We start from the raw sequence: 13,565 nt of genomic DNA on the forward strand, positions 1-13,565 counted from the left end.
GACTCAACTGCTGTTGCGTCACCGGGGCACTTGTATAATACGGCCCCTGATGGATACAGTCATTTTGCTGCAGATCCAGGGTGCAGAGATGGAAAAGGCATGCTATCTTGTTTTTTTTCACACTTCTTAGTTTGCAGTCTGATGGTGTCCTGGCTGTGGGTGTGCTGGGAACCATCAGAGATAGTGAGCTTTTCTTCAAGATAAGCGGGAGTGCTGGTTGTGACGGCTAAATACCCAGAAATGGTTTGAAACATATCCATATCTGGACGGTAGTGGGTGATTTGAGGGGGCAGAAGGCAAAGCTTATGGTTTGTCATATTTATTCATTCGTAAGCACCTTATGATGTCGATTTTTAAGAGACTACAATGTTTGCAGTGGGAAATATAGCGGGCGAAAGCCACTGCCAAGTCTGTCCCGTGATATAGATTTTTCAGACTCCTGTTAATGCAGAGAAACACCGTAGGTACATTTTTACTAATCAATTCATCAGCAAATAAACGGAGGCCTTGAACATTTATAGTACAGTCACATCAAAAGCAGTCCTATCTTAGCTTTTTGAAACAAACAGCCGCAAGTCTTTCATGTAATTTCTATTTTATTTTCTGGATTAAGTCTGCGAAAGTAACAGGTACTACGTCACGCTGCAATTTGATTCTCGATGTATCCGGTGATTCAAAGGCATCATGTAAATTACATTGTACTTTGCAGAAATAGAAAAAAGACATTTAGTATTAATATAAAAGTTAAATGTAAAAAAGATGGTGCATCTTAAAAAAGAACTCTACATTTCTAGGGAATGCTGTTGTGGGCCTTCAACCATTCCATAATGGATTGATTTTAACAGTGAAATAAATAATGTTCATTTCTACAGGTCGAAAGCCACACGCAAGCAGTGTCTCCAGACAAATAACCCATCTCTGTTAATGATTTTCCTGGGACTAGACTGCTGGCCTCTGTGCCACATGGGCCTCCTGATGTTTTCCTAAAGGGAACACAATTCGCTCGATAACAGTTGCTTGGGTTACTCGAGCGAAATTTCGTTCAAACAGCCATGCTGGGCCAGGCCGACCCAAGGAGATGACGCACCCAGATCTATCGAGAGAACATGTCATCAAAAATGCACTTGAAACAAATAGGCTCGTTCTCATCTGCTGATTCTTTTACCCCAATCCACACTAGAAACTTGTTTAGCAAATTCGTGAACCAGTTGGTGTTCTTCTTATTCTTTCCTGTTCCGCCTTCTTTTCCAGTGTCTTGGCTCTCATTGTCAGCTGGTGTTGGCCCGTTGTTGGTATCCTAAAGAAGCAAACAGATAAAGGACAGACAAAAAAAATAGAAAACACACGAGGGGATATTAGTAACAGTGAGAATTTAGCATGTATGAATCAGAAAAATAGCAGTCATCATTAACTTGTTCTATATTTTTGCAAGGATAGGAAACAGGTACAAGTAGGACATGGCACCTATTGTGCCCTTTGTAAATACATTATAAATTTTTATGGGTAATGGTGAGTCATGTATATTGTGGTTTATTTGTGCCGGTGTTTGAGGGTGCTGGCCTGGTAGGTATTTGATCATCAGGCTTTGACACAGAGCAAGGGACAAAGAAGAAGGAAGACAAAGAAGGAAGACAGTGACATATGCAGAACTCCAGATGACAAACAACCTAGATGGGTGAAACAGACAGAGTAGAGTGGTGGAATGAAAAAGGCATGAGGTCGAATCAAGATGAGGCATCGGGTATGCAGCAATCCTGCGATTCGGCTGCACCAGCGGTAGGGAAAACCTTTGGCCACCTGCACCTTTCCTTTTTACAAATTAAGAAATTGCTCCAAGATTTATTCTCTAAAAATCGAGAACAAGAATATGGTGACACACTAATATCGTATCCAAAATGTAGAGGGACAAAATGTCAACAGGTTAGCACATATAGGCATATAGGGACGTATAGATTTATTATTCTTAACTCCACATCTATAATTTTAAGATATATATATATACATATATATATATATATATACATATATATTTTATCAAGTTACATAGATGTGGAGTTAGGTAAGAATATCTATACATACTTAAATTTTGTTATTTTGTCCCTAAAAATGTTGTCCTCAATTTTAGTGTCCCACAATATTCTGCTTTCCACACTCAGGATCCACACCAGTCCAAGATATTATCTTCTGTTTACAAACAGAATGGGCACTCTGCCTGACTCTTCGTATATTTCGCACCTATCACCTGGTTGTGATGCTCCCCATGCTTATGTCAGAACAGTGGGTCCCCATGCATATGTCAGATCAGTGGGAAACATACCGTTGGTGGCACAGTTTTACAGATGACCTTTTTATCTCCAGTGGTGGACGCTGTGCAGTCTTTTACAATCTGTCAGAGAGAAAACGTGTTATATGCCATTATTACAGGTCGATACTCGTTTGACTTTAATTAGCATTTTAAACATCAACCGCGTGAATGAGATCCCTGGCGATGCAAGCAGTTTACTTTTCTAGGCGATGAGGTCTACTATATGTTAATTTCAGAGTTTACATGATATTCCTGGGGTCTTCCCTGAGCAAACAAATTTATCTCAGATGGGCATGGGCAAAGGCATGAGGCTTTTGACTGAAAGGTAGCCATTGCTAGGCATCTGCAAATTTTAGGTCAGGCCTTTGCAGCGCATGTACTGCCCTGCGAGGCATGCTGTATTCAGGTAAGGACTTGAAGCTCTGCCCACTTTCCGCCCATATTTTTCATTGGCTTGTGTCATTGTACACTATAAACTGTGGCTCTTCATTGGTCAATATGCTTAGTAGTCCCTCTTCAGTAATGCATTGTCTCATTTCGTAATCTCCCATGGTGACACTCCCTGTTATGTGTGTTGTTTCACAGTAAGCTTTAATTACAACCTCCGAGCACTATTTTCTCTAATGGCTTTGTCCTGCGACATGCTCTCTCCTAACGCTTTTTAAACTTTTTATAGCAAGGGCACCAAAAGCATTTGCAATGCAATAGGTCTTTCATTTTCCAGAGTTTAAGCTATTGGCATTGTAAAAGACAATGACTTTTATTTATCTGTTTTAAAAAAAAAAATAAAAATAAAAGGCATTCTCAATTACAATTCTAATAGCTCAAACTCTCATAAACGCGAGACCTATTGCATTGCAAATGCTTGTTTATTGGTTTTTGGCATGCAGAAGGAAAAAAAGGTGCGGTTATTGCAAAGCTGCATCCATGCTGCATGGAATTGTGATAATAAACTGACAAAAACAATGCCACTGCATGCGAAAAGCCAGAAACAGTTCAGCGTTTCGCGTGTGAACACCTGCAACTTCACAAACACTTAAATGACACTCTCCTGCAAACCAGCAACATTTCACGTTTTGCATTTCATCCGAGTGTTTCACCCAGCACAACTTATTTTCCTTCTAATGGTGCTATTTTTTGCTGTAATAAGGATTCGTTTTAGTAACTTAAGGTTCTTTAGCGTAATTCCCTCACAACCACACATGCTGACACATGCATCCAGACATGTGTTTGGTGGCTAGTTTTTAATGTCAATCCGAAGATCAGGTACCAAATTGCACCAGATACAAGCAGTTTTGTACAGGTTCCTGCCAGTTTCACAGTGGTTTTCATACCAATACTAAGAGCAAATTTAATGTTTCTACCTTTCAGTCAGTGCAGATGTTGATTTCAGTTGAGAAACATCCTTTACAACGCAACTTTTACCACGCAGTGCCTTTACGACGCAACTTTTACAACACAAACCATTACAACGCATTGCACTGGGGGGCGCTCTAGGATAGGGAATAAGTTTAATTTACTATCCAACACCTTCCCTAGTGTCCACGGGGATTGGAGTTGGAATAGTAAATTAAACTATTCACTATCCAGCACCCCAAAGCGCTATGCGTTGTAAAGGTTTGCGTTGTAAAAACCGCGTTGTAAAGGCATGCGATGTAAAAGCATGCATTGTAATGTCATACATCCATTTCAGATTGGTTCAAAATTGCTAATAACCAGTGCAGAACTGGCTGTCATTGCTGCAATACCCACAATTCTCCCCGGGCAGTAATCAAGTGCAAATTATGCTATTTTGGGCAAAGTCGTTTTACTTCCTTGATTCTCAATTCCCAAATCTGATAACATGGCGAATGGCTGAAAGAGGCTAATGTGTGTATGAAGCAGTATATAACAAACAATTGTCAATGCACCAGGCAGTCCTGCTACAAACACACAACGTATGAGACTCAAGTCATGAGTTAGGTTGATATTGTGAGGTGTCATTCACAGCTGGTAGTCCAGTCCCTAGTAAGTCAAAGTCACGCAGCCCACTCCACAACTTTATTGGTCGGTTGTTGCTGTGACTACCTTTCCAACTGCACTCTACGCAAATTGTTGGGCACCCATGACAGTAGGCCGACATAAGAATCAGACCTGCTTTTCTATCACGATTGAAAGTTCTCGAGTGATAGGATAATAAATGTATGTTGCAGGGGCAAATGACCGAGTCAGCGTGGTCATTGGTATAGCTTAGTGTCATATATTTGGTGTGCAGGGGTTCCACCAAGCAAATATTTCCTGCCAGTGTTTAAGTCTAGGAAAAGACACACAATTGATGGACGGAATGCAGAACAAATCAAAACATTCACCCCCAGTCAAGAGATCTGGGTTAAATCTATCTGTTCCCATGAGGCACAGGGTCAAGACTGATATGCATATGGCTAGGTCTAAACTGAGGTGGCATGGTGAGCAAAAGAATGATGGATTTAACCCAGATCTCTTGACTGGGGTGAATGTTTTGATTTGTTCTACAGTCCGTCAATCAATTGTGTGTCTTTTGCTTTCTCGCCCTAAGTGCGCCAGTTATGTCCATACGTGGGTCCAGGGCTCACTGTGCCACTGGAATCAAGCTATCCTGGCGGAAGAGGGGTGAAACCCTGAAACCAGTCCTAGGATGCTTGTTTCCGGTCCAGGGAGGACCTGGCTTGGCAGTTCGGGCTGGACTGTTCCCATGAGGCACAGGGTCAAGACTGATTTGAATATGGCCAGGTCTAAACTGGGATGGCATGTTGAGCAAAAGAATGATGGATTTAACCCAGATCTCTTGACTGGAGTGAATGTTTTGAATTGTTCTGCATTCCATGCATCATTTGTGTATCTAGTGTCAAGTCTTGGCCGCAGAAAAATGTGCTAATGAAGGTGTTTTTCCCCTTTGAAATGTAAACTTGCAAGAGGAAGCTGCAGGAAAAAAATCAATTCATTATTTAACTTTCTAAACTATTTCTAAAATTGTTTTTAAAACATGTGTTATTAAATGTTATAGTGCATGCAACAAAAAACAGTTTCAAGCAGGAATTGCTGTCCCTTCCACATCTCAAAAGAGGAACAAATGGGCAGTCATTTTGTCAGCAAAAAGTAGCAACCTGTTCATGTTAGCCTTCTTTAACATCTGGCTGACTCTGCTCCAGCTGCTCTGAGCATTTACAGGCCCCGCCTATTGTGAGCTATTGTGAAATCGAGAAATGAGTCCACTAATGAATACACTGGGAGTCACTTAACGTGCTTTGCATCCTCCTGAGAAGGTGACAATATTAATTAGGCCAGGGTGGAGATCCAGTACACTCTGAGAAACCCGCCCTACATGAGCAAAAAAAACACAAAGGAAACACCCATCATTAACTACTCTTTAGTCTTAACTTGAGTCCATTTTGAAATATAATGTACACAAATATAATTATAGAGGACCGGATTCATTGATCTTTCCCTGCACCCTAAGTTAATCTCAGTTGCTCAAAAAGTGACATCTGTGTCCACAAATAACAACTGCTGATTCATGGATTCAGGACCTGCAGATATTTACCAGAGCTGCTTCAGCTCATAGTCCATACCTCTGAGTGACGTTCTTTCTTGTCACATGTGATTCCCATGACTATGCTGAGTTTCAAGAAGTATTAAAGGGGCATACAAACCTTCATGCCTATTCATCTTTTAAGGCCTGGCTTGACAACGCAGCTGTCTATATCATTTATTGTTACCAGTGCTTCAAACTGTACAGAGAAGGGGCTTTGATTCCACCCAAGATATGTAGATCTTTCACACTTCATGCTGTTTGATGTAGGATTATGCCTTTTAACCCCTTGGATGCTAATGACAAGGGTAACTTGTCATGGAGTTTCCATTGATTTCAATGGAAAGTGGTTGTAAATCTTTTTAAGGAGTGATGGTTGTAAAGCACGAGAGGCTATTTTAATCTCAAATGTATTCTCATTCATCACACATTACATTTGTATCTTATAGATAGATACATTGCATACAGAATGCAATTGTTGACGTTTTTTTTTTTTTCAATCTTGCAGACTTTTCAATACTATTTCAATCGTGATTCTAAAGGGAGCCAGTCCTTTTTGCTTTTCCAGTGTTTGTTCTTCGTCTGTTCCGTTTCCCCTGAAAAAAGATTCATGCAAGGTTCTTCTGTGTTTATACGTTTTAATTTGAACTAAAATTTCTTTTTTTACAGAATCCATAATATATCACACAGGAACAAAGCTTAAATTGCAATACGACATCAGCAAAATACACACAATTCGCAGTAGAGCATTTACTATTTAGAAAGATCCGAAGATAAAAAGTAACAATTCCACCAACAGTGGACAGCAAAGTTACTTGCTTTATCTTTGCTCGAATACTCTACATCACAGTCTCATAGACCCCAAATAATATGATAAACGTACTTACTCCTTTCCTGACTTACTCATGACAATGACGCAGGATGTGTCGACTCGGGCATTTCCCTTACAGCCAATAAAGGCATTGTTCAAGGGGAGTGGCTTCCGCTTGACAATTAATTACAGAAAATGCAAGGTTCCGACGCCCTCCTAACACCAGGAACCATTAAATCGACACTGTATTTGGGTGTGAAACTCAAGTCAGACATCACCAAGAAATGGTGGTATGAACTCCCCAGAAGTAAATAACTCACATCTTCGGGTGTGGGCGGTCCAGGTTGCTCATCCTAGGGTGCTGATTCGATGGTGCCAGGGCTTTAACTGGAGTTTCAAATCTGGGGGGGGGTCTCCAAAGGGGCGTGGCTGTGTAATTAGGGGCGTGGATTAAAAACAGGCAGGCTAAACATATTTGCTTTGCATAGTTTGCGCTCAACGGATATTTTGGTGCTTCTGTCATTGCATCCAGATATATAATACAATAAGTAACATTACACCTACAACAAGCCAGGGCTATTGGCTTTGTCAAAGGTTGTTAGTTGCATAAGATAAACAAGCAACATCTATGGCTTCTTAGTAGAGAATATTGAAAATGCTTCAGTTCTGAACTGATGAGACACTAAAAGAGTGAGTCCCTTTGATGTAAGATCAAAGGCAGTGATGGGTGGTTTTGCTGCAGAGTATAAAAAAAATCACCCTCAGGGTGAGGGCAAAGATGGAGAGCCTGATAGGGACTCGTCTCAGCACCTGCTTTTGAGAACTTCCAGACCTGAGCACCGGCAGGACCCCGCCCATTTAAAGCCCTGGATAGTGCCACCTAGAGACTACTTCGGTCTGCACTATGGCATATTGGCGTATTATTTTCTCCTAAAAGGTATGGAAACATATGTATTTGGAGTGATACCAACTGAGAGTATGAAAAAAAGGTTTCTGGTTGGGTGAAAAAGCCCCCATTTACCTTTTTTACCTGATGATCACAGCACCGTAGACTAGATGAATTGATGTGAAGTGGATGCTGTTTGAGGCACTTTCCATTAAATCTCATCTTGCTTCCTTGGGCCCTCTCTTAAGATTAGATTTGTGACTAAAGAGATAGGCAAATTTTCCGGAATAGTATTGGGATGTCCGTCGGTAGGGGTGGGATTTAGTGACCAAATAGCTAACTTTAGTACCAGGACACCTGAGTTCTAATTCCAGTTTAGCCACCTGAAGAAATTGTGTGATGCTGGAGAAAGAATTTCATCACAAATTCAGTTCCTCTCCCTGTCACAGTTGATGGTATTGTGGAGTGGTGATCAGCATCCAGCACTTCATAAAGACTGTGGGGGATATTCACAAGGAAGTGGCAGAGAGAGGCGTTGGTCTTCTTGGCTTAAAGCCTCTCTCCGCCACATCGGAAACGCAAGGCTGCACCATATTTATAAGGACATGGTGCAGCCTTGGGTTTCCCCCTGCGATGGCGCTAAGTTTAAAAACTTAGCACCAATGCAGGCACCCTTGCACCAGAGTGCAAGGGTGTCTGTGCGCAGGGGAGGTTTGTTTATGTGTAGGAAGGTGTCCCTTCCTGCACATAAACAATCCTAAATGCAATTCTCTCACTTTCATGTGTGCTGCTTTATGCAGCACAAATGAAAGTGAAAGAATGGCATTTTTTAAAAAAATTAAAAAAATGTTTGTTTATGTACAGGAACATACACAAACCATGGCAATTTTCATTTTCCATGTGTGCTGTACAAGGCGGCACACTTGGAAAAAGCAAAAACGAGGAAAAATAAAGCATTTCTCCTCGTTTCACCTGTTGAAGACCAGGATTTTCCTGTTCTTCATTTTGGCGCTCCCTCCTATCTACGCTGCCCTTGTGAATAGGGGGCAGAGTCAAAATCAATGGATGTTGCGGTGGAACTGCCACCACAACACCCATTACCCTCCCCTTTCACGCTAAATACAGCGTGGAAGGGTGCCTTATTCACAAGGCAGCGTTAAGCCACGTTAAGTGGCTTAACACTGCTTTGTGACTAAGGCGAGGCCCGTATCACCATCACAACGTCACTGAAAGTGACATTGTGGTGGCAATAGGGGCTGGTGAATATGCCCCTATGTGTGTGAAATTTAAGCACAATTATGAGAATCCACTTAGCAATGTGAGGCGTGAAAACTGAACACTAGCTGTACCCCACACTCAGTCAAAAGTCATGCAATATACCAGCAGTAGGTTGATTTGAGGAGGAAATATGTCTCTCAGTCCATTATCTGTGCATTATATGGAATTTCTAAAAATTCAAGAAATTTGAAATTCACAATTTTTGCTTCCATAAGAAATAAATTCTGAGACTGTTTCCTTGACTGCTTTTAACAATAATATTTTTGCGCTTAAATGAAGTATACTTGCATAAAAAGTTATTTTTCTCAATTGTCAAGTGCCTCATCATACTAAATTGAGAGGGTTGCATCCGCAGAGCAACATTCCAATATTTTACAAAGGCCTCTCAGAGCTCGAGTGGATTTAAATCCCCTCGAGCTTCAAGAAGCCTTTGTTTTATTTGTTAAAACATTCTGCCCTCCAGTGGCAGAATGTTCTAATAGCCCTATAGCCCTTCGTAGCAGGGCTATACCGACTGTTAAAGTCCCGTCCCTTGTTAAAGTCCCTCGCTTTTGACTCGGGCCTTTAAAGAGGGAGCAGGCCTTTAATAGCTTGTATAGTCCGCTACGGCAGGCTATGAGGCTATATTAGATAATTGGAATGTTGGGAGCTCCATTGAAGACAATGGAGTGCTCCATGCTTCTACGGGTTGGTAAAGGCCCGCAGAGCAACATTTTAATGTTTTACAAAAGCCTTTCAGAGCTCAAGGGGATTTAAATCCCCTCAAGCTTCAAGAGGCCTTTGTTAAAGTCCCTCGCCTTCGGCTCAGGCTTTTAACGCGGAGCGTGCCTTTAGTAGCCGGTATAGCCCGCTACGGCGGGCTATTAATTGATTAATTGTGGGTTTATATAGCGCTAGAATCAACTCCCGGAGGAGTATCTCCGCGCTTCGACCGCTGGGGAACCCGTCCTGGCTCACCCTGAGAGATGGTCCATAATGGGTATCTCTAAGGTGCGACCAAGCATCCCCGGCGGTCTGGGGGGCCATTGTGAAGATGAGGCAAGCTAATGCCCAGAGTTGCCGAGTGTGGTCCCTGACTGGAGTAGGCACCGAGGCGAGAATTATCAAGCCCGCTGACCCTGGTCCACAACCCTGCCGCGTCGGGAATCGAACCCTGGTCCCGGGCCGTCCTCTGCTTACGGGTCTGCCGCCTCTAACCAGTGAGCCACACCACTCCACTATAAGGCTATATCAAAACAAACTTTTATTACAAATGTGTGAACGATACTGTGATGCACTGTGATCTGATTTGCCATTTTAAACTTTGATCCTGGGGAATCTGGCACTGATGAAAAAATGATGCATAAAATGTTGAACTATGATTGCGGAGTACTGTCACTTTTTTACTGTCCAGGTTTTCTTACTAGTGACTAATGCAGAATCTCATTACCAGATCTGAATGACTTTGAATTTTGTGCTTTTATAACGGTAAATAAATTTACGAAATACTTGTCTTCTCTTAGTACCACAGGATTGCCCACCTAAAACCTTAGCAAACAAGAAAGCACCCCGACAACATCAGTGCCCCATTTTGAAATGGCAAAACGTGCATTTGGTTGGGGTGCTCAGGTGCGGGTGTGCTTGCGGTATGAGCTGGGCTTACCTCATTAAGGAAAGATTCACATTATGTAAAACAGTGACCAGTATCCATGAAGCCTCAGAAAAATCAATCCCATTCAAGAAAATTTAAATAAAGATAAAACACGTTTTTAATAGCGCCCAGTTACAAGGAAAAGTTGGCAGTCATCTTTTTTCTGCAAGATCAGGAATTGACCGGATGCACTGACATGTCTCTAGCAATGCATTGTACCTTCACACAGATGTTTTTAGGGCAAACTATCACTTACCCCGCCTTCTTTGAAGTCACAATCTTGAGGACGTTTATGTTCTGACTTGGAGCACACGGTCTCTGCGATTCTAAAGCTCAGCTGAGCAGAGTAGGTGGGTTGCTCCTGCAAGAACAGTCACCTGTTATAGTACTGGTGATGCACAAAGAACAACATGTTATGAAAATAAGAGCTAAATTGGGCAGCAAGAGGCCATCTTCCAGTAACTGAGTTGACAAAGCAGCCATCCACACCCAAATCATGGATCAACCAACAGTAAACCATTCAGCAAATTCATCACTTGCCACACCCAAGGAAAAACCACCCACAGCTTCCTGCCTAGAATGTGGGGTAGCGGATAAACCAGCAAACCCACACAAATGAAGGGGGGATTTTGTACCTATTTATTCTGCCATCCCTCCAGAGGGGGAAACATCCTTTACAACGCAACTTTTACCACGCAGTGCTATTACAACGCAGGTTTTACAACGAAAACCATTACAACGCATTGCGCTGGGGGGCGCTCTAGGATAGGGAATAGATTTAATTTACTATCCAACACCTTCCCTAGTGTCCACGGGGACTGGAGTTGGGATAGTAAATTAAACTATTCACTATCCAGCATCCCAAAGCGCTATGCGTTGTAATGGCATGTGTTGTAAAAACCGTGTTGTAAAAGCATGCGTGGTAAAAGCATGCGTTGTAACGTCATACATCCCTCCAGAGGTGATCTCTTCAGCGCCCTTGCTACAGATGTCTTGGCCACTATATCCCAAAAAATGCTGCTCTCATTCTAGAAACAGTGTGTCATTTAGGCTAAGAGGTGTCCTGCCTGGAAATTTCACAATCTATGTAACTGCTGATCTTTACTGCACTGCCCCGACCTCTGATGAATCTCTAAAACAACACATGATCATAGTAATTCTGCACTAAATGAGTACTTCATATCCAATGGGGCTTTGTCTACTGTCTTGGTGTTGCCCCATGTTCCATGGAGAAAGTAAGAAATTTCCCAGAATGCACTTGGCTCTCTGGCAATGCAGTAAACCATGGGTCTCCAAAGTCGGTCCTGGAGGGCCCGATCCATGCCAAGTTTCTAGCATATCCCCATTTAGATGAATGTCGTTATCTTAAATATCTGGCATGTATCCGGCCCCCCAGGACCGACTTTGGAGAACCCTGCATATCAGGGCACAGAAAATTTGATGTCCAGCATCCCACTTTTAAAAAGGAAAAAATTAACCTATAGGAGCATAGCCCCAAGGAATTCCATGGTAACAACAACTGATGTTCAATTTCTGAGAGTATGGGTGGCCCCACCCCAGAAGGACTTCAGTTGACATAAGGCTGTCACCAGAGTGGAGCTGCCTGGGCTGTCTGTCAAAGGCCTGGCTCTTTTCAGGTCCCTGTGCTGACACTGCTAGATAGATGTGTTTTTATCTCACAGAATCTAGGCCCAGCCCACCTTTGGGACATATTCCTGAGGAAGCAGGTACCCTACAGCTAGAAGGTGCAAAATGCTCGGGCCACTTTGAAATATATCCAACTGAATTGTTTTTATTCTGAACGAGGTGCTCCCGCTAGGAGCAAACCCACCAGGGGCTCCGTATGAAGGCCTTAGTTCATTTAAGGTACACCGTACTTCCCTTGTTTTTATATGCCATGAACATGTCATCCTATGGTAATATGGTGCTTTGAAATGCTTCAAAATCTATTTAAAAAATCGACGTTAATAGAGCTGGTAATAGTATACTGGCTGTCTATGGACCAGCACCTCGAATAATAGATACCAAACACAAGGCACTTTCAAAAACTCCCAATATATAAATAAATACACAGTATGGGTACCTTTCCATTGTCCCTGTGGATGCTGCTCCAGATCTCTAGATAGTGTGGAATTCCACTCAATTACATGCACAACATAAATCAGTTTCATTCTTACCATTGAGGGGTCATCTTTGACACGTTTATATACAGAGCCTGTGCTTTGTTGCTGGTTGTAGATGTTAACAGCTACTGCAATTGCTTCATCCTGGACAGTCTGCCGCTGAAGAGGAATTGCATTGGCTGCAGTAGACACTGCAAGGAGCAGCAAGGCTTTCCACCAGTTCTGCATTCTGTTGGTCTTCTGCTCGTGCTCCAGATGGAAGCAACCTTCTGGAGTGGGAAAGCTTCTTTTATATCAGGATTGTTTCCCTAGGATAAGGTGTGCCTCTTCTCGGAAAGTGTGGGTTTAGATTTTCCTGCTGTACAAAAACCTCCCTTGGTTCAAGACAAGCCTGGGCAGGAAAGAAGGACAGGCCCTTTTCCTGTACAATTAAATTGGGAAACCATCTTGACATGAATTAAAGATTAATTTATATTCATTTGAAAGTACGAAAGCAAACAAAAGCAGCGACTAATTTGTGCACGTTGTTGCAGGAGGTGGAAACAGGGACACCTTTTTAAGGACCGGGACTTAATGCTTCTAATTAGATATTGACCAAGAGCAAGAGAGAGGAAGACAGAGGCAAGTAGTGAAGAAAAACATAGGCAGACAGTGACAAGGGAGAAAGCAGGGATGAAAAGGAAGCTGCAAGATGGGGTAAAGAAACAGAGAGGGGAGTCAAAACTAGGCAGCCTTGGTAATCGGTAATTGCGGCGTTCAGTCAGCAACTTAAGTCACCTACACTTAAAACAGCAATGGTATGCCTTAATACCAGGGTTGCTAGAATTATGAGCTCTGTTGCTGCTGTTTTTTTCTGCATAATTATGGAATTTACACACTTTCCCCCTATTTCATTATTTTCTGTATAACTTGCGAATTTTTTTAACCCCAAAAAGTTGTTTCTAGCTAAAAAGGATTACAAGTTGCTAAGAACGCTACCAAAGGT

At 42.2% G+C, this 13,565-nt stretch overlaps 1 protein-coding gene across 1 annotated transcript; it reads right to left on the bottom strand.

The window, feature by feature from the left end:
• Window positions 1–865: 865 nt before the first annotated feature.
• Window positions 866–12,848, bottom strand: LOC144783767 (cathelicidin-5-like). The gene is made up of 4 exons (XM_078662459.1): window positions 12,635–12,848; window positions 10,714–10,818; window positions 2,318–2,386; window positions 866–1,297 (listed from the first exon to the last, which is right to left on the bottom strand). The coding sequence occupies exons 1-4, from the start codon at window positions 12,806–12,808 to the stop codon at window positions 1,094–1,096; spliced, it is 552 nt and encodes a 183-aa protein (XP_078518585.1). The 5' UTR covers window positions 12,809–12,848; the 3' UTR covers window positions 866–1,093.
• Window positions 12,849–13,565: the final 717 nt, after the last annotated feature.

The sequence above is a fragment of the Lissotriton helveticus genome, chromosome 10 (assembly GCF_964261635.1).
Source record: "Lissotriton helveticus chromosome 10, aLisHel1.1, whole genome shotgun sequence".
Lineage (NCBI taxonomy): Eukaryota > Metazoa > Chordata > Amphibia > Caudata > Salamandridae > Lissotriton > Lissotriton helveticus.